General features: G+C 43.0%; 1 protein-coding gene across 1 annotated transcript in view; it reads left to right on the forward strand.

Moving 5' to 3' along the window:
* Nucleotides 1–25,065, forward strand: part of ASCC1 (activating signal cointegrator 1 complex subunit 1) — a 331,000-nt gene extending 305,935 nt beyond the window's left edge. Inside the window, exon 10 of the mRNA XM_044297852.1 lies at nt 24,746–25,065. Within this exon, the coding sequence (XP_044153787.1) occupies nt 24,746–24,862 (117 nt within the window). The 3' untranslated portion in view covers nt 24,863–25,065. The remainder of the gene's footprint in view (nt 1–24,745) is intronic.
* Nucleotides 25,066–26,635: the final 1,570 nt, after the last annotated feature.

Genomic DNA, 26,635 nt, shown 5'->3' on the forward strand with positions numbered 1-26,635 from the left:
TATACTGTATATTGTGTGCACAGTGTAGAGGTATACTGTATATTGTGTGCACAGTGTAGAGGTATACTTTATATTGTGGGGCACAGTGTAGCGGTATACTGTATATTGTGGGGCACAGTGTAGCGGTATACTGTATATTGTGGGGTACAATGTTGAGGTATACTGTATATTGTGTGCACAGTGTAGAGGTATACTGTATATTGTGGGGCACAGTGTAGAGGTATACTGTATATTGTGTGCACAGTGTAGACAGAGGTATACTGTATATCGTGTGCACAGTGTAGAGGTATACTTTTTTATTGTGAGGCACAGTGTAGCGGTATACTGTATATTGTGGGGCACAGTGTAGCGGTATACTGTATATTGTGGGGCAGAGTGTAGAGGTGTACTTTATATTATGGGGCACAGTGTAGCGGTATACTGTATATTGTGGGGCACAGTGTAGAGGTATACTGTATATTGTGTGGCACAGTGTAGAGGTATTCTGTATATTGTGTGGCACAGTGTAGAGGTATTCTGTATATTGTGGGGCACAGTGTAGAGGTATACTGTATATTGTGGGGCACAGTGTAGAGGTATACTGTATGTTGTGGGGCACAGTGTAGAGGTATACTGTATATTGTGGGGCACAGTGTAGAGGTATACTGTATATTGTGGGGCACAGTGTAGACAGAGGTATACTGTATATTGTGTGCACAGTGTAGAGGTATACTGTATATTGTGTGCACAGTGTAGAGGTATACTTTATATTGTGGGGCACAGTGTAGCGGTATACTGTATATTGTGGGGCACAGTGTAGCGGTATACTGTATATTGTGGGGTACAATGTTGAGGTATACTGTATATTGTGTGCACAGTGTAGAGGTATACTGTATATTGTGGGGCACAGTGTAGAGGTATACTGTATATTGTGTGCACAGTGTAGACAGAGGTATACTGTATATCGTGTGCACAGTGTAGAGGTATACTTTTTTATTGTGAGGCACAGTGTAGCGGTATACTGTATATTGTGGGGCACAGTGTAGCGGTATACTGTATATTGTGGGGCAGAGTGTAGAGGTGTACTTTATATTATGGGGCACAGTGTAGCGGTATACTGTATATTGTGTGGCACAGTGTAGCGGTATACTGTATATTGTGAGGCACAGTGTAGGCTATGTGTGTATAACATAAACATATTTCACATGAACACTTACAGTTACTTGGCCCTTGGGGGCCTCGGACGCCACTTCCACACTTTGGCCGGGGGCTCGGCGGAGCTGATGTTGTGTTTTATCCTAATGAGAAAGATTTCATAATAAGGATTTGGAGAAGGGGCAGAGGGATAGCAGAGCAGGGAGAGGATGGTGCTGCTACTAGGGGGTCATATCATGTGGGAGTAATAAAACCCGCCATAATGCCCCCCAGTAGAAATACAGACGTGGACAAAATTGTTGGTACCCTTTGGTCAATGAAAGAAAAAGTCACAATGGTCACAGAAATAACTTTAATCTGACAAAAGTAATAATAAATTAAAATTCTATAAATGTTAACCAATGAAAGTCAGACATTGTTTTTCAACCATGCTTCAACAGAATTATGTAAAAAAATAAACTCATGAAACAGGCATGGACAAAAATGATGGTACCCCTAGAAAACACAGAACATAATGTGACCAAAGGGACATGTTAATTCAAGGTGTGTCCACTAATTAGCATCACAGGTGTCTACAACCTTGTAATCAGCCATTGGGCCTATATATATGGCTCCAGGTAATCACTGTGTTGTTTGGTGATATGGTGTGTACCACACTCGACATGGACCAGAGGAAGCAAAGGAAAGAGCTGTCTCAAGAGATCAGAAAGAAAATTATAGACAAGCATGTTAAAGGTAAAGGCTATAAGACCATCTCCAAGCAACTAGATGTTCCTGTGAGTACAGTTGCACATATTATTCATAAGTTTAAGATCCATGGGACTGTAGCCAACCTCCCTGGACGTGGCCGCAGGAGGAAAATTGATGACAAATCTAAGAGACGGATAATCCGAATGGTAACAAAAGAGCCTAGAAAGACTTCTAAAGAGATTCAAGGTGAACTTCATGCTCAAGGAACATCAGTGTCAGATCGCACCATCCGTCGTTGTTTGAGCCAAAGTGGACTACATGGGAGACGACCAAGGAGGACACCATTGTTGAAAACGAATCATAAAAAAGCAAGACTGGAATATGCCAAACTACATGTTGACAAGCCACAAAGCTTCTGGGAGAATGTCCTGTGGACAGATGAGACAAAAATCGAAGTTTTTGCCAAGGCACATCAGCTGTATGTTCACAGACGAAAAAATGAAGCATATCAAGAAAAGAACACTGTCCCTACTGTGAAACATGGAGGAGGCTCTGTTATGTTCTGGGGCTGCTTTGCTGCGTCTGGCACAGGGTGTCTTGAATCTGTGCAGGGTACAATGAAATCTCAAGACTATCAAGGAATTCTAGAGAGAAATGTACTAGCCAGTGTCAGAAAGCTTGGTCTCAGTCGCAGGTCATGGGTCTTGCAACAGGACAATGACCCAAAACACACCGCTAAAAACACCCAAGAATGGCTAAGAGGAAAAAATTGGACTATTCTAAAGTGGCCTTCTATGAGCCCTGACCTCAATCCTATTGAGCATCTTTGGAAGGAGCTGAAACATGCAGTCTGGAAAAGGCACCCTTCAAACCGGACACAACTGGAGCAGTTTGCTCATGAGGAGTGGGCCAAAATACCTGCTGAGAGGTGCAGATGTCTCATTGACAGTTACAGGAAGCGTTTGATTGCAGTGATTGCCTCAAAAGGTTGCGCAACAAAATATTAAGTTAGGGGTACCATCATTTTTGTCCATGCCTGTTTCATGAGTTTATTTTTTTACATAATTCTGTTGAAGCATGGTTGAAAAACAATGTCTGACTTTCATTGGTTAACATTTATAGAATTTTAATTTATTATTACTTTTGTCAGATTAAAGTTATTTCTGTGACCATTGTGACTTTTTCTTTCATTGACCAAAGGGTACCAACAATTTTGTCCACGTCTGTAATTCTCCTTGTAATGTGACAATGCAAAAAATACCCCCTTATGCCCCAAGTTGAGCTAATGTCCCCCATAATGTGCCAGTATAAAATACCCCTATATAGTGCCCCCAGTAAATGCCCCCATAGTGCTCCTCTCCCCCTTCCTCCTAGTGCCCCCCATAATGTACCAGTATAAAATGCCCCAGTAGATGCCCTCAGTGTCCCCCATAATTTGCAAGTATAAATTACCCCTTCTTAGTGCCCCCGTAGATGACTCCATAGTACTCCTCTCCCCCCTTCCCCATAGTACCCACCATAATGTGTCCCAGTATAAAATGCTACTGTACAGAGCCCCCCATATAAAACACCCCTTCTTTGTGGCCTCAGTAGATGCCCCTATAGTGCCCACCAATAATGTGCCAGTAATAAGCCCCCCATTACGTGCCAGTAATAAGCCCCCCCATTACGTGCCAGTAATAAGACCCCCATTACGTGCCAGTAATAAGACCCCCCATTAAGTGCCAGTAATAAGCCCCCCATTACGTGTCAGTAATAAGCCCCCCATTACGTGCCAGTAATAAGACCCCCATTACGTGCCAGTAATAAGACCCCCATTACGTGCCAGTAATAAGCCCCCCGATCATGTGCCAGTATTAGGTCCCCCATCGTGTGCCAGTATTAAGGCCACCCATCATGTGCCAGTATTAAGGCCCCCCATCATGTGCCAGTATTAAGTAAGTCCCCCCCATCATGTGCCAGTATTAAATAAGTCCCCCCATCATGTGCCAGTATTAAGTCCCCCATCATGTGCCAGTATTAAGTCCCCCCCATCATGTGCCAGTATTAAGTAAGTCCCCCCATCATTTGCCAGTATTAAGTAAGTCCCCCCCATCATGTGCCAGTATTAAGTAAGTCCCCCCATCATGTGCCAGTATTAAGTAAGTTCCCCCCATCATGTGCCAGTATTAAATAAGACCCCCCATCATGTGCCAGTATTAAGTAAGTCCCCCATCATGTGCCAGTATTAAGTAAGTCCCCCCATCATGTGACAGTATTAAGTAAGTCCCCCCATCATGTGCCAGTATTAAGTAAGTCCCCCCCATCATGTGCCAGTATTAAGTAAGTCCCCCCCATCATGTGCCAGTATTAAGTAAGTCCCCCCCCCATCATGTGCAGGTATTAAGTAAGCCCCCCCCCCATGTGCCAGGATCACTATTGTAAAAAAACAAACAAAAAAAAAAACACTTATACTTACCTCAGTGTCAGCGATGCGATGCAGGCCTCTTCTGGCCTGTGTCCCACACTGTATGGCTCAGGCGGCGCGATGACGTCATTGCGCCGCCTGCGCCGGCCTAGTGCCTGCAGCCTATCAGAGCAAGGGGAAGGGACACGCCTCTCCCTTCCCTGCACCGCCGCTGGCACAGGCAGATTACTAAGGAGATGAGCGCAATGGAAGCGCTCATCTCCCTGTGCCCGGCGGCGGCTCACTTGGGGGGGGGTGGACGGGGGGCATTTTAGTTGGGGGGGCACATGGGGGGGCCCTGGGCCCCCCCTGGCGACGCCACTGATCTCATGGTCGTGGAAAAGAAGTTAGTCTGTTTGAGAAGGGTCAAAACATCTAAGGAGATTGCAGAAACTACTAAAATTGGCTTAAGGACTGTCCAACGCATTATTAAAAACTGGAAGGATAGTGGGGACCTATCGTATTTCAGGAAGAAATGTGGCAGGAAAAAAATCCTGAATGATCGTGATCGTCGATCACTTAAACATTTGGTGAAATCAAATCGAAGGAAAACAACAGTAGAACTCAGGGCTATGTTTAATAGTGAAAGTAAGAGCATTTCCACATGCACAGTGCGAAAGGAACTCAAGGGATTGGGACTGAACAGCTCTGTAGCCGTAAGAAAACCACTAATCAGTGAGGCAAAACATAAAAAAAGGCTTCAATTTGCTAGGGAGCATAAAGATTAGACTATGGAACAATGGAAGAAGGTCATGTGGTCTGATGAGTCAAGATTTACCCTGTTCCAGAGTGATGGGCGCATCAGGGTAAGAAGAGAGGCAGATGAAGTGATGCACCCATCATGCCTAATGCCTACTGTACAAGCCTGTGGGGGCAGTGCTATGATCTGGGGTTGCTGCAATTGGTCAGGTCTAGGTTCAGCAACAGTATGTGCTCCAAGAATGAGGTCAGCTGACTACTTGAACATACTGAATGACCAGGTTATTCCACCAATGGATTTTTTCTTCCTTGATGACACGGGCATATTCCAAGATGACAAAGAGTGGTCCAGGGAGAATGAGACATCATTTTCACTACTGGATTGGCCACCACAGAGTCCAGACCTTAACCCCATTGACAATCTTTGGAATGTGCTGGAGAAGGCTTTGCGCAGCAGTCAGACTCTACCATCATCAGTGCAAGATCTTGGTGAAAAATGAATGCAACACTGGATGGAAATAAATCTTGTGACATTGCAGAAGCTTATCGAAACAATGCCACAGAGAATGCATGGCGTAATCAAAGCTAAAGGCTTTTTTTTTTATGGAGACTTTTTTTTGGGACAGGCAGTGTATATCATGTGTTCTAGGAACAAATTAAAGGGGTTTTCTGAGATAACAAAAAATGGGTCCAAAGACCGGAAGTGTGATAAAATAACAAAAGCACTTACTCATCTTTTAAAGGGAACCTGTCACTAAAAAATGCGATGCAATCTGAAAGCACCATGTTATAGAGCAGGAGGAGCTGAGCAGAAAAGAATCAGTAAAACCTGTAATTTATACTTTATATCTCTGCTTTTTCTATGTCCTGTGATCAGCATTGGTGAAGGAGGGAGGCGTTACCAGTGATTGATAGCATTGATTGCATAAGAGATAGCGGTTAGTCACTGATATCACCTCCCTGCTGTACCGATGGATATTCATAGGGAGTGGAAAAAGTGGAGATATAAATGTATAAATTACAGGTTTTGCGAATCTTTTCCCACAAAACTATATATCAATCTGCTCAGCTCCTCCTGTTCTATAAGTCCCTGGCCTGTTCACTTCCGGCTGTGGTGTGGGTGGACCTGTGACTTCAGTCATTGACTGGTAGTAAACAAGCTTGGGATTGAATGATTGCAGAACAAAGCCATGGTACCGTAAAAAGTGGTGAGGAACAGGTATGATTCTTTCTATAGGTTCCACATGCTAGAAGGCCTTACTAAAAAGGGACCAAATCCTGAAAACCCCCTTTAAGGCGCTCGTCCCACAGCCTCAAGAATAATCTGATAAAAGTGCATCCTCACTTTCAAAATTGTTTGCGTTATTTACTACATTTAGCTGAAATATACCACTTTACCCTCGTTCATTAGATTAGATTCTGTATTTAGCACCATCATACTGCTTGATCCACCACAGATAAATATTTGCTCATCAAAGTATAGCACCACCTCATGATATCAATGTCTACTAACAAGCAACATGTAACATTTTAGATATGTAAGATGCATTTCATCAGGCTTGCCGTGAGATTCACAGATGTAAAGATACTTTATTTACCGGCGATATACACTTTAGTATCATCATTGATTTGGAGGTTGTACAGAAAATAGATCCTACACCATTGAAATAGTAAACCCGTATTCTTGTGTTAAAGCGCTATAACCATCCCAAAGACTTTGTATGCACTATAATTGAAAGCAATTAAAGGTCTTGATCCATTAAAACAACTTATTCCCTATTCGCAGGATTGGCTATAAGTAATCATGGGGTCCGACCTTTGGGCCCCCCACCAATAACAAGAACAAGGGAACAGGAATGATGTCACTGAGTTGGTCAGATGGAAATTCCAGTGGCTAGCAGGTCATTGCATCAGTGCTCACTATCCGATTTTAGGATAATTAAACTGGTTATTACATCTTGTATGATTTGCCGTAAACTGGATCTAAGCATGGAGGCTGTTAAATAGTTGATTTGTTTTGCTTAGTCTGTAAATGAGGGGATTTCAGACAGCATGGCCTTTATTCCGCAAAAAAAATAATTGGAGCTAGCTAGGGTACAATTAATTGGTCTGTAAGGAATTCCCTGTAACTGGTTGCTTGCTCGTGTGAGATCATTTGCTATTTTTGAAGTCTTTAATAAGGACATTATTGGGATTAAAATATGATTTTTTACTTTATTTTGAAGATGTAAAAATGAGATTCTTTAGTACTTAGAATTGAGTGTAGGAGGAAACAAACATTTGTAGCAGTAAGTTGTTGTAGAAGTTATAGATAAGGATTGTGGAAGATTTTAACTGCTTACAGTTTATTGCTAGAAGTGTTTGTTTCCTTCTCCACGCATATTGATCTGTTTTGCATCATCACTTGTCTCATATACACTGATGAGAAAAAGGGTAACAATGTTTTGAACATTTGACTTTCAGGCGGCTCCATATCTCACCATCCTATACAGCTTTGAATGTGATACTACCATCATTTTATAGAAAATTATCTTGGCTGTCTCATACATAAATTGGAATTGCAACTATTTAGCATATGATTAGTTTTGCAGATTCTTGTCATGAATGCTTCAGATCGTTGTCCTGCTGAAGCAGTATGTCGTCCTTTTCATACCCATACTACTTGAGTCTACAAAGTAACTCCTCTTGTAGGATACTCACATATAACTCAGCATTGAGACCACTATCGATTCTGGTCAAGTATTCAACTTCTTTGGCTGTGAAACAACCCTATATCATCAGGCTTTCTCCACTGAACTTGACAGTTCCTTAAATTTCTTGATCTGTTGGCCCCCTTTTTCCTTGTTTCTTCCAGATCAATTTGTACCTATCAGAGCCCAGTCTATTGACTTTTGTCTCATCGCTCCAACAGTTTCCAGTCTTCTACCGTCCACACTTTCTTGCAAACTCGAGCTGACACTTCTTATGACAATATTGAAGTGGAGGCTTCTTCACCTTTTTTCAGGCCACCATTCCAGACTTGTGTAATGCATTTCGCACAATGCTTGCATGGACATCTGATCTCACGATTACTAAGCATATCTTCATTGCCATGTTTTTCGCGCCAGCACTGATAGAGCTTGCGATGAGCCGGCTTATTTTGCTTGGACGTCCACCACTTGGCTTTGGAATGGATGGACGGACTTCATTTCATATTATTCCATGGCACTGACATCATGCAGTTTGTCAATTTTCTTGGCCAAGATACCGCTACCGGTGAGCTGGATGATGATGCTTCTCTTTTCTTGGGAAATCTTCTTCATGACTGCTCCTGGATTCGAACCAGTGACCTTTCACTTGGGAATCAACTTAATAACACACTGAGCTATTGTCACGACGGTGGGGAGGGGGGGGGGGGGACCCCCACCGTACAATGAGGCAGAAAAGTAACTAGGCCAGGGGCTGGGATAAGGGAGCAGGTCACCTCCTATGCATCCCTAAATACAATCCCTGACTGTATGTGCCAACCCTGAAGGTGGGAGGGCTCATACCTGGAACCTAGGATTCACCCTGATGATCCCTGATGGTATTGTCAGGAAAATGAGACAACCGGTTCCTCCAAGTCACTGAAGAACCGTCTCCCACAGGCCTAGCAACAATGAAGGAGCAGAGAGCAAGCATAAACACATAGCAGGTAAGAGCCCAGCGCAAACGACACGCACTGGAACAACTGACTGGGTACCTGCCACAACGACTGGGTGGAACAACTACAGCTTGCTTACTTGTGGTTCACTCCTCCAGGAAACCATGGAGCCCACTTCCGCAGGCACAGATAGACAGGAGAAATGTCAAACAACCATGCTGGACTACAAACACCAAATAGACCAGACATAGAACACCAAATGACATACAACAAACACCCTGCACATAAACCCACACCAAACATCATAAACAGGTAAGGAAGAGTAAGGGGATATGGGGAAACATCAGGATGACCTTGCCAAAGACCTTGATGTTCCACAAGGAGTCCCTCACGGAGAGGTGACACATCCATAGAGGAGCAAAGCTCCTACTCCTACAAAGGCAGACATAAAACTAACCTCAAGCTCAATACTCCAGTATAAGAAGATCCATGAGGCCACACCCAGCTACACCAAGCACACACCTTTAACCCTAAACAAACCAAAATGGGAAGAAACACCAGCCTTAAAGGGGAAGTGTAAAATCATGCTAAACACCATGTTGCCACCAGCAACAAGCATGCACGTCAAAAGTGTAATGGTCCACTACCACCAGACCATGACAGACATATGACAGCTATTAGGGAACGTGAGAACAGGTTGTAATTTGTAGTATACAAGAAGAAAAAGATTGTTCCACCACTAGGAGCAAAACAGTAACGATGCAGTTACTTGACAATAATCTGCATAACTAATCCTATGCTAAATAGTTGCAAGTCCAATTTATGTATGAGATAGCCAAGATTATTATCTATAAGATAATGGTTGTCTCACGTTCTAAGCTGTCAAAAGATCAAAGCGTTGTTACCCTTTTGCTCTTCAGTTGTAACTCTCTATTCCAATGTATTTTTTTGTGTAGAAATATGTGCATCTACAGATACTGTGTTATAACATCCCTGATCAAGCGACCTGAGTAGTCTAGAAAGCTTTCATTTTGTCAGGAATCTCATTTTATATCTTCTATTTACTGCCTAACATGGTACAAAGATATTTTTTTACTTTATTTTAGTCTTTGTAAAAGTGAATGGGCACTCTGACATATGGAGTCACATATAGAAATTAGTAAATAGCAAACATTTATTAATATCACACAATGGTTTCCGGTGATGGCTGTTAAAAGGACCCTATCTATACCTGGGTCTTAATAGCATGCATAATTTTATACAGACAGTAAAAGATAAAATACAAATAATACTAGATAAAAGATTGTACAATATATATACAAAAAGTATATAAAAATATAGCTGGCAAAATATTTGCGCAGTGTGGAAGCTGTATCACACAATTTCTATGAGCAGTATAAACACAGATAACTCCGCAGTACATGTGGCCTGATTAATTTTGTGTAGAAAAAGCCTCTATTGCAATAGGACGCCTTATAGATAATGTCCACAGGTTTTCCTATATAGTGTGAGGTAATGTTCATAGATTCCCAGCAATGTTATATTGCATATAGGTGATAACGGTAAATCGAACCCATGAGCAATATCACCTTTACATATATCGTCGGTCTGTTGCGCTGTAGCTGTTGTGCAGCAAAAAGTCACTGTTAAAGCAGTTCAGTCGGCTCTCAGTGTATGGAGATAGTACTCACGTTTAGCAGCTTTCATTCGTGGCGTCCCACGTGCTGTAACTGAGACTGTAAGCTTACCTACTGCTTTATCCAATATAAGGCTCTTTTGCTTGGGTTGTGGCTCTGCCACTGAGGAAGGAGACAGGAATAGTCCCCGAAACGCGTCTGGCGTAGACAAGACACTTGGTCATCAGATTGAAAAAGCCGGACACATGCCGGTCAATACCGATTGAATTATCCACAAGTGAAGCGCTTCATTAAAAGGTATCCACCAGCGGAAATCCGGTTCCGTGAGTCCGATAGGAAGAGGCATACAGCCAATTGGCCACTGGGGCTCTAGAGACTTTTAGACACGTGGGACGCCAAAGGAATCCCAGCGACAGTGCAACGAGCCGAATTACCGGGACCACGAATGTAACAACTTGATACAGTTACAACCTGCTACAACCTAGCAGAGGATCAAAGATCCGATATACAACCCAAGCAAAAGAGCCTTATATTGGATAAAGCAGTAGGTAAGCTTATCGTCTCAGTTACAGCACGTGGGACGCCACGAATGAAAGCTGCTAAACGTGAGTACTATCTCCATACACTGAGAGCCGACTGAACTGCTTTAACAGTGACTTTTTGCTGCACAACAGCTACAGCGCAACAGACCGACGATATATGTAAAGGTGATATTGCTCATGGGTTTGATTTACCGTTATCACCTATATGCAATATAACATTGCTGGGAATCTATGAACATTACCTCACACTATATAGGAAAACCTGTGGACATTATCTATAAGGCGTCCTATTGTAATAGAGGCTTTTTCTACACAAGATTAATCAGGCCACGTATACTGTGGAGTTATCTGTGTTTATACTGCTCATAGAAATTGTGTGGTACAGCTTCCACACTGCGCAAATATTTTGTCAGCTATATTTTTATATTTTTTTTATATATATTGTACGATCTTTTATCTAGTATTATTTGTATTTTTATTTTCATCTTTTACTGTCTGTATAAAATTATGCATGCTATTAAGACCCAGGTATAGATAGGGTCCTTTTAACAGCCATCACCGGAAACCATTGTGTGATATTAATACATTTTTGCTATTTACTAATTTCTATATGTTACTCCATATATCAGTGCCCATTTACTTTTACAAATTATATTGACTTGGTGAGTAGGGTGTCGCACTAGATTGGAGCACCTATACATCATCAGGAAAAGGGTGAGCCGTCCTATACCTTTTACTTTATTTTAGTCTTACTATATGTTTCCAGCAAAGAGAGAGATTACATATTTCAGGTTACCCAAAAACCCTTTGCTGTCAGACAAGGCAGTCTAACTGGCATCAGCAATGAATTATGCATCTTGCACTATTTTTTGCCAGGCATCACAATTTCTCACTTAAAGGGGTATTCCCATCACAGTCCCCCATTGTCTGATAGGTGCGGGTCCCACCTCTGGGACCCGCACCTACAATGAGAACGAAGTGGGGAAATGAATGGAGGGCACACTGCGCGTGTAGTGCAGTTGGCTATTTCCGTCTGCCCCATAGAAATTAACGGGAGCAGGGGGCCGCGCTCCCATTCAATTCTATGGGAGCAGCGCTTGGTGGTGGACAGACCCTGGGAAATCCAGGGTCCTCCAGCCACAGCTCTCCCCGCTCCGTTCTCTTAAGTACAGGTCCGAGAGGTGGGACCTGCACGTATCAGACAATGGGGGCATATCCTAGCGATATGCCCCCATTGTCTTTGATGGGAATACCCCTTTAAGTGAACCGCCAGCCACACAAGCAGGAAACCATAAAGCAGCTGACACTTTTCAAGACTGAAAAAAAAAAAAAACACTTCAGGCTAAGGATAATCCAGGCCTGATCTCAAGCGAGATGATAATCTGCTCCCTTAAGAATTTAAGCCTGTTAAATATTACGCCAGCGATCATTCTCATTACTCTCTGTGTAGTCTTGGTTTTCTATTCACACAAATAACAAGAGATGCAGTTCTGCCAAAGGTTACCATATCTGCAGCATGTCATTGTGATTACTGGGGCAGCCTACATATACATAATTCAGCCATGCTTCTCGGGACACATGGAAGGAAACAGAAGCTAACAATCCCATCCTTTAATGAGTCATGTTTCTAGGCAGATTCTTGTGTAAGTTTAGTGTTGAAGGCTCATTATGATTTATGATGGTATGTGCCGGGGGACTACGTGGTATCCTTTCCTCTTGTGTGTTGTACAGCTCATTCTCTTGCAGTTCTTATGTTAAATGTGTAAGAAGGTACAAGAAATCATCGTGGATGATAGGTAGGTGTCACCGAGGTTTCTGGCCTCGGTGGAGTAAGAGACAGTTTTTATGTGTCCGCAGCAGTTGCTGTTTGACACCTTGATGCTTAGTATGGCTTATACTGGGAGTAGTCAAAGTGCTGGGTGGGTGACTACTCCCTATGTTCCAGGCCGGGTTTCGACAGGCATAAAAACCAGCCAGCACTGCCAGGTGGAGAGGATTACCTCTGTCTGACAGTGGAGCTCAGGAGGTCTGCGTGCTGTGATCTAAGGGCTGTGTTTGGATCTGCCGCTTAAGCCGGGCTGGAGGGCTCAGACCCCTGTGATGGCGAACAGGCCGCCTAACGCCTGCCTGTGGACTTGACAAGGCAGAACTTCCAACAGGGTGTGAAGTAACACCCAGGAGAAAAGGTGACGGTTTTGTATGTGGAGGCTGTTGTGAAGGCCCTCATGGAGGCTAATCTACAGCAGCAAGAGACTAACCTACACCAACGGGAGGCTAATAAGCAGCAGCAAGAGACCAACCAGTTGTTGCTACAACACGTGATAGCTTTGCAGACAGCAGGAGCAACCCCAAGCGTCCACAATGCCCAGAAAGCAGATGACATCGAAACCTACCTGGCGATGTACGAGAAAGTGGCCACCAGAGAAAAGCTGCCCCAAGACCAGTGGGCTGAGGTCATCACTCCTTTCCTCGCATCAGTGTCCCAGCGCGTATATATCGACTTGCCTGACGATCAAGCTGCCGACTACCCATAGTTAAAGGGTGAGATTTTGGAAAGACTGGGGGTAAATGTGTTGGTCCGACCCCAATATTATTACTTACTCCACCTTTTGCAAAAGAGGCTACAGCCTGATGTGTTGAGTCCCACGGCTATGCTGGATAGACTATTGGCTGACATATTATGGAGGGCGCTGCCACCCCCTCTCCAGCTCTGGATCAGCCTGGTGTCTCCTGGAAATGCCTTGGAAATGGTGGACCTGGTGAAACACTATGAGGCCACTGAGAATCTTAAGGGGCGTTCTTTCAAGAGGGGGGCAGGTAAACCTCAGAACTCCCCAGCCCAGGCCTAATGGTATGAGCCGGTGAAACCCACCATGGAGGTTCCCACTATGGGCTGGACCCAGGTAATCTGATGGCGGTGTCAGGAACTTGGCTATATAAGGGCTGAATATCCCCATCGGGTTGAGCCCATGGACACTAATTGTGGTTACCGTCAGTCACTGTGTGCTATGAAACTGTGTGCCACAGGTACCCCGGAGGCTCTAGACGACTTGTGCCAGGTGGAAGTGGAAGAGGAAGATACCCAAGCTGAGGCGCTGCTCCCTGCAGGGAGCTTGGTGACCCTACTAAGGGCTACCCTAGTGCAGTCCTCTGAGTATAATGTCCAAAATGTTGGGGTGATGTGCAGTCACGGAGATTTAAAAGACTACCCCACAGCGCTGGTGACTCTAGCTGGCAGATGGACCCACGAAGTGGTAGTCGCCGCAAACTTGCACCACAAACTCATAATAGGAAGAGACTTTCCCGGGTTTCCCGGCCCTATGGCCGGTTGTGAGAGTGACTGGTACCCCTGAGTCAGGGGTGAGCCCAGGAGATTGGCCTTGTTCAGGAGGATGGCCAGAGACGCTGGGAACCTGAGGCCGAAGGGCCAGCAGTAGGGGTGACTGCCACCTCGGTGGAAGAGGCGGAGACAACCCTTCGTAGGGTAATGGTGGGGGAATTGCCACTGAGACCTGAGTTGGCAGACCTCAATGTCTCCGGGGAGAATTTCGGTACAGCCCAAAGCCGAGACCCAACCCTGTCCCGGGCTTGAGAGGATGTGGTAATAGTTGATGGGGTACCCCAACAACCTGGGGCCGAGTTGATGTTTCCCCGTTTTGTGGTCAACCAGAATATGCTATATTAGGTAAACCAGCTGCGGGGTGAACCCATTGAACAGTTGGTGGTGCCCTGGGCTTCTCGGGGGTCATCTGGAACTGCAGAAGACACAGGACCGGATACTACAACGGTTTTACTGGCCCAGTGTGTTTAGAGAGGTGGATGACTTTTGTAAGTCTTGCCAAACCTGCCAAACAACTAGCCCCCAGCACCTGTTCTGCAGTCCCTTAGTGCCTCTCCTGATTATCGAGACTCCTTTTGAAAGAATCGCTATGGATCTCGTAGGCCCAGTACCGAAGTCCGCTAGAGGGCACCATATCTTGGTAGTCCTAGACTATGCCACTCGGTACCCGGCAGCGGTGCCACTGTGACATACATCGGCCAAACTCATAGCAAAGGAGTTAATGGAGATGTTCTCCAGAGTGGTGCTACCTAAAGAGGTTCTGACTGACCAGGGGAACCCTTTTTATGTCCAAGGTCGTGCGGGAACTCTTAATTTGCTGAACATCAAGCAGATACGGATGTCCGTCTATCATCCGCAAACTGACGGCCTAGTAGAAAGGTTTAATAAAACGTTAAAAACCATGTTAAAACAAGTAGTGTCTAAGGATGGGAAGGACTGGGACCCTATCTTATGTTTGCAGTGCGAGAAGTGCCCCAGGCCTCTACTGGGTTCTTGCCCTTCGAACCTCTATATGGCAGACATCCACGTAGTCTGTTGGATATAGCCAAAGAGACGTGGGAGCAACAACCCACACTGCATCTGAATATGTTACCCAGATGCAGAAACGTATGGAAACCGTGTTGCTGCTGGTAAAGGAACATATGGAGGCAGCTCAGCGAGCTCAAAGTCGGGTGCATAATCGGCAGGCTCGGGTCCGGATCTTTAACTCGGGAGATCGGGTTTTGGTTCTGGTATACCGACAGTGGACAGTAAGTTACTGGCTAGGTGGCAGGTACCCTACGAGGTACTCAAAAAGTTTACTACAAGGTACACCATGCAGGGAGGCGGAAGCCGGAGCAGGTGTAGCGTGTGAATTTGTTCAAACCTTGGAAAGATAGGGAAACCAGTACTGACGATAGCCCACGGCCGAGTTTTCTAGGAGGAGACAGCCTCTCCTCTAAACAGACTCAGGAGGCCAGGGAGTTCATCAGCAGGAACACGGACGTGTTCTCAGACCTCCCTGGACGCACTTCCATAATCCAGCATGATATTGTCACTGAGGCTCAGGCCAAAATCCGGTTGAAACCATACCGGGTACCTGAGGCTCGACGACAAGCCATCTCGGAGGAAGTGCAACTGAGGAGTCCAAAAGTGAGTGGGCCAGTCTTAATACCAAAAGCTGGACAGGTCGTTACGATTCTGTACCGATTTCTGGAAACAAAACTAAATCTCCAAGTTCGATGCGTATCCTATGCCCCGGGTAGAGGAGCTGATTGAGGGGTTAAGACAAGCCCGGTATTTTTCTGTTTTGGACCTCACCAAAGGGTACTGGCAGGTACCCCTAACAGAGGCTGCCAAAGAGAAAACGGCCTTCAGTATAAGGTGTTACCCTTTGGTCTGCATGGCGTCCCCGCCACTTTCCAAAGGCTAATGGACATTGTGCTAATCCCCAATTCTGGAGGAGTTTGAATGGAGCGGTGGTCACACATGGAGCCTGCTGCTCCATTCAAAGTTTATGGGACCAATAGTGAGTGGGGCAAGTACAGCACTCAACTATCTCCATCAGTCTACAGATTGCTCCAATACACAGGCCATTTCTTATATAATGCAGACATTAGGATCAGACTATGCTCATTTTAATTATTTAGTACTTGACCATTCCTGAAACTACCGTAACTTTATTGTAACCAGAATGTAGTGGCGTTTTTCACATGCCATTTCCGAAGTTTGAATCAGTGGGACAAAATGGCACTAAATCCAAGGGATGTTGCGTCTTATGAAAACTACAGCAAGGCTTACACTGTGCAGGATATTAAAGAGCATGTGTTAAATAAAAAATAAAAAATTGTGCTCTATCGATATTAAACAAAAATCCTAAAATCATGCCATTTTCACACTGACCACTACACCCAAAATATGTCAAGACGTCCTGTTCTTTGAGAGTAACCACATTGGTGATAGACACAATGGTCTTCCATTGGAGATTTTTCTAGGCATGCTCTGTGACCTGGGCAGAGGTCAGGCGAGAGTAGAAAAGCTGTGATATCACCTATTGTGAATGGTGGATCCTGAGTTATCTATACAAAAGTGATATCTGTCATTGTAGTCCTGCCTGTGATGGTATTTTTTTAACTATAGATAGTAACATGGAAAATAATAAAAAAAATTCACCCAAAATTCAAAAAAAAAATGTTTAACATGAAAACATCATTTAAATAATAGGGTATTTTCTGATGACAAATTTGCTTTTACATGTAATCCTGTACAATATTTAGTTGCTGCCAGATGCAGGTACAATGTGTGTGGGGGGGGGGGGGGATTTCTTTTTTTTAGATTAAATATGCTGCTGAACCTATTATAAGCATTTCACTTTCAATCTAGACCACCAGGAGCACAAGACAGTTCATTAATGAGAACTGACAGATTAAATTATTCCTTGAGGGAGCACTCAAGGAGAGATTTTTTTTTCTCTGTCACCAGAATAGTACATTTTGTAAATGTCAGACACTGGCACAGATCAGTCTAGTTTCCCCAGGTCTTAATAAAGCCACTTTAGACTTCCCATTGGCATGTATCCATCCATGTTGTCTATTGCATTATCATTTTTATGGAACGCTCTTTTCACCCACCAAGTCTCCAGTTTCATCCTTTTAGAACATTCTGATAACAGAGTTTTTTTTTTTTCATTTGTGACCTCCATCGTGTATCTGAAGCAACTGTCTCTTTGAAGGTCACAGCCTGTACCTAACATACATTACACAGACAGACCTTTGAATTAAAGAGGATCTGTAACCTCTCCTGACATGTCGATTTTAGCAACTACTTGCATCGCCCTTTTAATAATAATTCCAGACCTTCTATTCTTATGACTCTATGTTGTTCCATTCCTTTATTATTCCTGAGAGAAGTCATGAATAAATGAGTAACTGTTTGCATTAAAGGTCCAGATGGGTGTTACCAGTTAGGGGTGTGTCCCTGCACAGCCTGACACTATCCAGTCAATGCTGTGAGTATCAGACTGCTTGGGGGCACAACCCCTACTGGTAACATCAATCTAGACCTTCATTAAAAACTGCTGACCAGTCATAATTTCTAGCTGGGATAATTAAGGAATGGTAGAACATAAAGTCATAGAAATAGATGCTCCAGAAGTGTTATTACTTGGGGAGTGCAAGTATTTACTAAAACAGACATGTCAGGAAAGGAGACGGGTCCTCCGAAATTGCCATCATGCAGTTCTTTATTTCTCCTGTGGTGGCACTGCTGGAAAAATGAACACGATGCAGGATTCCTCTGCAGATTACAGGTGATGCCTGGCAGAACCAGCAGCAAGGGAGGCATCCTGTGATGGGGTTGTTCAAAGCAAACATTTATCAAAGGTAAACTTTTTTTTTTTTTTTTTAGCCCAACAAATTTAGACCTACAAATATTACTAGGACCGAAACCAGAACATGGTGCATCTCAAAGTTCCAAGTGTTAAATATGAGCCAGGCTCCTACTAGATCAAGGTGTGCATTATTGAGTAGTTCCTCCTGCAATGGCAATAGCCATGTATGTGCTGGCTATATATACAGTATGATGTATGATATTTCTCTATATGAAATAATGCATCTGTAGCCGTGGAGCTGTTTTCCTGGCAGCAGGCATCTGGAGCAGGGAGCGGGTTGAGTGTGTTTTGTCAGGAATGTTACTTTCTGCCGGATGTCCTCTGCTCTACGGGGAAAAACAATACGCATCTCACCATTACCTTTTGCTTTAACTATAAAATATGGTAGCGAACCTCTCACAGCTTCAAGTGTAATCTTAATCATTCTCGGCAGGAAATGCTTTGTATTTCCTTCATGTCGTGATTTTACGTTTTGTCAAAAGCAACAGCAGGACGGATCTGGAAACACAATGGTCAAAACATATGATTTGTATTCAAGCTGCCACATACGTGAAACAGAAAAAATATCCTGAAATGCTTAAAGCATTAAATAGGCACAATAGCCACCAATAGGAACCATTTCAAATGGAGCCGTAGAAAGACAACACCGGTAAAAGTCGATTTTGTTATAAAATAATTGCAGTAAATTATAGCTTACATATAGCAACAGAAATTTGTATTAATAGTAAATACTGTATGTAAAGTTAATATCGTTAAGCAGAAATGACTGTATTTATAATTACATTTGTGTGGGAGACAATTTCTCCACGTTCTTCTATGAAAAACATGTTTTGGGAAACCGCTAATTGTCTTAATCCAAACCTGTCTATCTTTAAAGGGGTTCTGTCCCTTTATCTTACTGATTATCTATCCTTTTGGATAGATCATCATTAATAAAAAGGTGTAGAACCCCTTTAAGTTTCTGTAAAGCTAGCCATAGACATTAGATAGACGAGTGAGCATTCGGATGACAGCAAACTCTCCCGATTCACTCATACATATGCATGCTGGGATCTAGTGTTGAGCGAATCGAACCCCACAAAGTGGAATGCATCCTGAAGTTCAGGGATAATTCGATTTGCCACAAAGTCAAATTTCCCCATGCTTCGTGTTAACGAATCGATTTTAACTGAAATGGTGTAAAAAATAAAATAAAATCATACTTTCCATTCGAGCTCGAAGAGCCAGCTGCCGCCATCATGTTTGAAGATCTCTGACGAAATCCTGTGCGCGGTGATGTATGACGTCACCACGCCAGCTGACGTGGTGACGTCATCATGGGCCTTGGGAGATTTCGTGCTAGATTTATTTGTTCGTGATCAAATGAATCAGTGTAAGGCCTCATGCACACGACCATTTTTCGGGTCCGCATCCGAGTCGCAGTTTTTGCGGCTCGGGTGTGGATCGATTCACTTCAATGGGGCCGCAAAAGATGCAGACAGCACTCCGTTCCGAGGCCCCGCAAAAAAAAAATATAGCATGTCCTATTCTTGTCCGTTTTGCGGACAAGAATAGGCATTTTTACAATGGGACACCCGTTCCGTTCCGCAAAAAAACAGAACTGTCGTGTGCATGAGGCCTAAGTATGATTTTTTATAATTTTTTATTCACACTGTTATATTGCTATCAGATGCCGCGATCATGTATGAATGCGCCATCTGAGGGTTACAGTGACGGGGGGCAGCACAATTGCCGCTCCCTGTCATTGCACCCACTATTTACGAAGAAATGTGCTTTGTGGCAAAGTAATTCGGCACAAAGTGAAGTTTTTTTTTTAATTCGGTGAAGCGGCCAAATCGAATTTTCCAATACTTCGCTCATCCATACTGGGATCCTTGACAAAGTCCTCTAGCAACGGCTTAGCTACCAGCTAACAAAAAGGTTGGGCAATTGGATCCAACATGTCCAATCGTTATCCCCTCCAACATCAACTGCCAGGGGACAGCTGGAAGGTGCCATACACGTTAGGTGCAACAGACTCCCAGCAGACGCTCCATCCAATAGATGGAGGAGGTGCAGTAGACATCGCTTATCTAGACTTTATTAAGGCTTTTGATACTGTACCACATATAAGGCTTATCAATAAAGTGCAGTCATTGGGCTTGGACTCCCATATTGTTGAATGGATTAGGCAGTGGCTGAGGGACAGACAACAGAGGGTTGTAGTCAATGGAGTATATTCAGACCAAGGTCTTGTTACCAGTGGGGTACCTCAGGGATCTGTTCTGGGACCCATATTGTTTAATATCTTTATCAGCGAAATTGCAGAAGGCCTCAATGGTAAGGTGTGTCTTTTTGCTGATGATACAAAGATTTGTAACAGGGTTGATGTTCCTGGAGGGATACACCAAATGGAAAAGGACTTAGGAAAACTAGAGGAATGGTCAAAAATCTGGCAACTAAAATTTAATGTTGATAAGTGCAAGATAATGCACCTGGGACGTAAAAACCCAAGAGCAGAATATAAAATCAGTGATACAGTCCTAATCTCAGTATCTGAGGAAAGGGATTTAGGGGTCATGTTTTCAGAAGACTTAAAAGTAGGCAATGTCATAGAGCAGCAGGAAATGCTAGCAGAATGCTTGGGTGTATAGCAAGAGGAATTACCAGTAGAAAGAGGGAGGTGCTCATGCCGCTCTACAGAGCACTAGTGAGACCTCATTTGGAGATTGTGCTCAGTACTGGAGTCCATATCTCCAGAAGGATATTAATACTTTGGAGAGAGTTCAGAGAAGAGCTACTAAACTGGTACATGGATTGCAGGATAAAACTTACCAGGAAAGATTAAGGGACCTTAACATGTATAGCTTGGAAGAAAGACGAGACAGAGGGGATATGATAGAAACTTTTAAATACATAAAGGGAATCAACAAGGTAAAAGAGGAGAGAATATTTAAATGAAGAAAAACTGCTGCAAGTGGACATAGTTTTAAATTAGAGGGGCAAAGGTTTAAAAGTAATATCAGGAAGTATTACTTTACTGAGTGAGTAGTGGATGCATGGAATAGCCTTCCTGCAGAAGTGGTAGCTGCAAATACAGTGAAGGAGTTTAAGCATGCATGGGATAGGCATAAGGCCATCCTTCATATAAGATAGGGCCAGGGGCTATCCATAGTATTTAGTATATTGGGCAGACTAGATGGGCCAAATGGTTCTTATCTGCCGACACATTCTATGTTTCTATTTATTTCCACAGGTATATATCAATAGTGAATCCATAGTTTCAATGGGGCCTCAAAAGTTCCAGACAGCACACCGCGTGTGCTGTCCGCATCCGTACTTATGTTCCACAGCCCCGCAAAAAAACATAGAACATGTCCTATTCTTGTCAGGCATTGTGGACAAGAATAGGCATTTTTATCATAGGGCTGGCCGTTCCGTTCTGCAAAATGCTATGTTATGCCGTGTTATGCAGATCCACACTTTGCAGACTGCAAAAATGGATATGGTCATCTGAATGAGTCCTAAATGTTATCTATGTTTGAATAGAGAATCTTTCACATTGGTTTTTCACTTTCCATCAGAGACGCTGATATTTTTGAGGACAAGAATACCCATGTCGGTAGCGCTGTTTTTGGTGTAAAAGTCAATTTGTTTGAATCAGATTCTCCATCTTGCTGTTATGAATGGAAACCATAATCCCAGTGTGATTTATGGTTTTTGATTTTTCATTTTCAAATATTTTTTTACTACAAATATATTTAGCTGTCAAATTATGGTTTCATGTGTATATGGAGTTTTGCCAATAAAGCCTGTGATAGCATATAGCTAGGATATCCCATCAATCACTGTTCAGTAGAGGTCAGACTGGGACCCCCACTGATGATGAGAATGAAGGAGAACCGCTGTGTTGCAGTCCCATGCATATTATAGGGGAGCACCAATGTGCAGTCCACTTGCAGTCCCGAGCAATCGCATGTTCCAAACTATCCTAGTGCTGGTCTCCTCATATGGGTAGAGGGACCTTTTGGGTCACCTTAGACTTTAGGACTTTGGAGCGACTGCAACCTTTCATCCTCCTGTAGTTATGTTTCAGATTTTAGCATTTTATGGTGTTTTGCTATCTTTGTATCAAAGGCCTTTAGTGAATGGGAAATGTTATATTGGATCAATGCTTTAAATGTGGACAGCTTTGAAGCTTGCCTTTCTTGATTCCTTACATTTTGTGTGAAAGCGATGAGTCAGAGACCCTGGGAGTGCATTGTGCTTCTTGTTTGCTGGTTTTGATGTGGATTATTGCATTTGACAATAGATTTTGCCGACTGAAGCAATTGTGTTGTTAGCCTGCTACCTGGAATTGGAGTGACGCTAGCCATCTACTGCATGTTCTAGCAGAGTGAGATTGTTATATAATTTCTTCCTAATGAACTTGATCTGTATAACCTTTGTTTTCACAGTAAATGCAAGACAGTATTTGAGTTACTATAGCCACACATTAGTATAGATTAAAACACGTTTTTATGTTTACCATACTTTTACTGAATTTTTGATGATGTTATTTTTTATTTATACTTTCACTCTCTGTATTTAAACAAAAAATGTAAAATCCTGAACCTGCAGTTTTCCAACTGGCCACTAATATGGGGAGGAGCGATCGCTAATGCCGTAGCTCTTCCCCATACTGACTCGTTGTTTCCCGGCAGTAGATCGTGTTAACACATCACAATCTGCCACCAGGAAATGATGATCTTGTGTGCTGCACAGAAGATCCTATTACCCAATGAACAAGCATTTTGCTCATTTATTGGGTAATCGGCGGTGCATTTACACCACAAGATCATCGCTAACCAACGTTACCAGTAACACTCGTTAGCGATAATCTGTTCAATTGTTGGCCCATGTAAATGGCCCTTAAGTCCTGTAGGTAAAGAGGTGGGGTTTCCATGGATTGGGCTTGATTTTGTATTTAGAGCCGAAGTCAACACCTTGAACTCTTTATCACGTTCCTCAAGCCATATGTGAGCAGTTCTGAAAGACAGAGGCCACTACCATGAGGGAATACCATTGCCATGAAGGGATGAACTTAGTCTGCAGCAATGTTTGGGAAGGTGGTACATGTACAAGTAGTAGCCACATGAGTGGCAGGGCATAAGACTTCTCGGCAGAACATTACATTGCCTATGCCGTCAGGTGTTCTTCCCATAGTCTATCCTGGTGCCATCTCTTCCTACAGTAAGTGATGCGCACACCCCCAGCTATCCACAGGATGTAAAAGAAAATTTAAGACCAGGTCACCTTCTTCCATTGCCCCATGGACCAGTTCTGATGTACATGTGTTCATTATATGTGCTTTTGGCTGTTTGGACTGCTTTAGCCAATCTGCAGCTATGCAGCCCAGTATGTAGCATGCTTGGACAGCCTGTGTGTTCTGACATGTTTCTGTTACAGCTAGGAGTACTTTTTTCAGAAATGTGTGCTGCAGTAGCTCTTCTGTGGGAGCATACCAGATAGGCTAACCGTCTCTCCCCACATGCATCAATGAGCTACCAGGCAAAGTTGTTAATTCTTTGGTCCACTTTTGGTGGGTACTAACCACTGTATACCAGAAACACCTCATGAGACCTGGTTTTGGAATTGCTCTTATATAGTCATCACAATCCTTGCTATCAAAATGTGGTCCTTGTAAGTCACTCAGATTCTTATACTTGCCCATGTTCTCTGTTTTCAACACATCAAGAGCCAACTGCTTATAAATTACTTGCAATAATAAATGGCAGTTGCAGCAGACAATGAAGATAGTATCCAAGTTCCTCCACGCTCAAGTAATTTTATATTACGAGATAGCAAGGAGATCACAAATAAAGGAAGATCTTCATAGGGGGAACAGACCCAATTTGAAATTGCACCTCCTTAAGTTAATCAGTGCTGTTTGGATTCTGCATGACATATTGCAGTAGTTACATATCTTTTTAGAGGATTTGCAAAAGGTGGCTTTTTTGTACTCTTGACAGCATATCAAAACTCTAAAAACAGCATGGGGTTCATAAAGCGCCCCACAAGAGTTTCACCAAGTTTTCTGCTTCTTCCACGGCAAAACTCGAGTTGTGCAGTTTATGGGCTCCATAATACCAGTGGAGCATGACAAACACTATACATTTAGCTCCAGTAATTGGCTCTGTGTAATTGTACTAGAGGTTGTAAACATATGACTTTCCAGGCGTAAAAAAAAGCTAAGTCCCCAAGGCTAGATGGGTGAGCTTGGACTTGTAAGTCCATATCTGCATAAGTATAAAGTTCATCTACACAAATATTTATCTGTATCACATCCTAATTCATCTGTCTTAGAATTGAACCTGCAAGCACGACAGTGATTAATATGCAAATAGCCAATTAGTATTGAAAGAAACTAAATGTTCCCATAGGAATATTATTCCCAAAGTTCTCTGCATACACAGAACTACACGCTGTGCTAACAAAAAAACAGACTCTTAGCTAAATCTACTCTAGGGCTCCCACTCCTCTGGCAGTGAAGCAGCTGTAGAAGATTCTGATGTGTTTCACATGTTTGATTCCTGATGTAAGTGAATATTGAATGAATACAGACATCAAATAAGTCCTCTGGGGAGTTATCATGCTGAATCCTGGGTATCTGCAACAGCAGTATTGGATGGGAAGCAGATTTGACAGAAGAGCATCATATGAAATATAATGAGATCTATAGAGATGTTAAACTTTTTTCTCCAATGCTTCTGCAAAAATCACTTATCTGAAGTATTTTGTATTTGCAGCTCTATGACAAGTTCTATTTTGGAGAAGTCAATCTGGACATGGTTCATCTTTCTCAAAGGTTCTCCTCAGATACATCCGGTTACTACACATCCGCCGGACAAGTCCAAATCTCCTAAGGAACCTGCCTTTTAATTACTCTCAAAATGTTCTGCTGCAGCATTCCAGGGGATTTTGTGTTAAACAATGGTTTATGGGTTGCAATATCTGATCTACTTGAACAGAGTTCAAGACGTGCCATAGCAATAGTTAAAACTTTGTTGCATGCTTTGGCCATCCATTGCCTATATGAATTTCAATTAAAGACAACTATAAATATTCACAGTGTGATTCGTTTTTAATGAATATCAGTTTATGATATACAATATATATAGGTATATATTCAGTGGATTCTATAAAATTTGATTTACTGTGTCCCTCATTTTTATATACTTTTTAAGGCCGCATTTACACACGAAGTGTGAGCAGTGTTCCTTTGCGATAACTGTTTGCTCATCAGTGGAGGTGAAGAGGTGCATTTACATGCAATGATCACCTCCTGCTGCCCAGAAACAATGATTGAGGTGTCCGCATGATAGATCATTCCACCAGATGAACGAGTGTTTCACTCATTAGTAACATAGTTTGTAAGGCTGAAAAAAGACATCTGCCTATCCAGTTCAGCCTGTTATCCTGCAAGTTGATCCAGGAAGGCAAAAAAAAACTGTGAGGTAGAAGCCAATAGAGGAATAAAAATTCCTTCCCGACACCAATCCGGCAATCAGAATAACTCCCTGGATCAACGACCCCTCTCTAGTAGCTATAGCCTGTAATATTATTACACTCCAGAAATACATCCAGGCCCCTCTTGAACTCTTTTATTGTACTCACCATCACCACCTCCTCAGGCAGAGAGTTCCATAGTGTCACTGCTCTTACCGTAAAGAATCCCTTTCTATGTTTGTGTACAAACCTTCTTCCAGACGCAGTCTTCACAGTCCTGGGGATTAATAGATGATGGGAGAGATCTCTGTACTGACTCCTGATATATTTATACATAGTTATTAGATGGAAAAAAGAAGTTGAGAAAATCCAGCTCCACTTGGATAAAGGAATATGTGTTTATTCAGCTTGCGGTTAAAAACTCATCCAAGGATTACAAAATTAGCAGTCTTGTCTACGCGTTTCGGGCTACCAGAGACAGTTCCAGGTCATGAAGAAGGGCTGGAATTGTCTCTGGTAGCCCGAAACGCGTAGACAAGACTGCTAATTTTGTAAATCTTGGATGAGTTTTTAACCGCAAGCTGAATAAACACATATTCCTTTATCCAAGTGGAGCTGGATTTTCTCAACTTCTTTTTTCCATTGCCGCCCGCACCTGACACGGGCTGTCCGTGCTCACAATTAAAGGAAGGGCAGGTGAGAGCTGCTACACTTCTCTTTTCTTTATAGTTATTAGATCTCCCCTCAGTCATCTTTTTTTCTAAAGTGAATAACATTAATTTCAATAATCTTTCTGAGTACTGTAGTTGCCCCATTCCAGTTATTGCTTTAGTTGCCGTCCTCTGAACCCTCTTCAGCTCTGCTATGTCTGCTTTGTTCACAGGAGCCCAGCACTGTACACAGTACTCCATGTGTGGTCTGACTAGTGATTTGCAAAGTGGCAGGACTATGTTCTCATCACGGCCATATATGTCCCTTTTGATGCATCTCGTTCATGGGGTGATCTACGGTACCTTTACAGGGGCTGATTATCGGGAACTAGTGTTCCTACAAACGTTTGCTCCCAATAATCGTCCTAAACATTGGGCCATGTAAATCCATCATTTTTGAATTGTAAGTTAATAGATTGGGTCCTTTGTTCAGGGACCGTACCTCTTAGCTAAAGAGGGTGGCAAAAAGTCTTTTTCTCT

Source organism: Bufo gargarizans, chromosome 6 (genome assembly GCF_014858855.1).
Source record: "Bufo gargarizans isolate SCDJY-AF-19 chromosome 6, ASM1485885v1, whole genome shotgun sequence".
Taxonomy (NCBI): domain Eukaryota; kingdom Metazoa; phylum Chordata; class Amphibia; order Anura; family Bufonidae; genus Bufo; species Bufo gargarizans.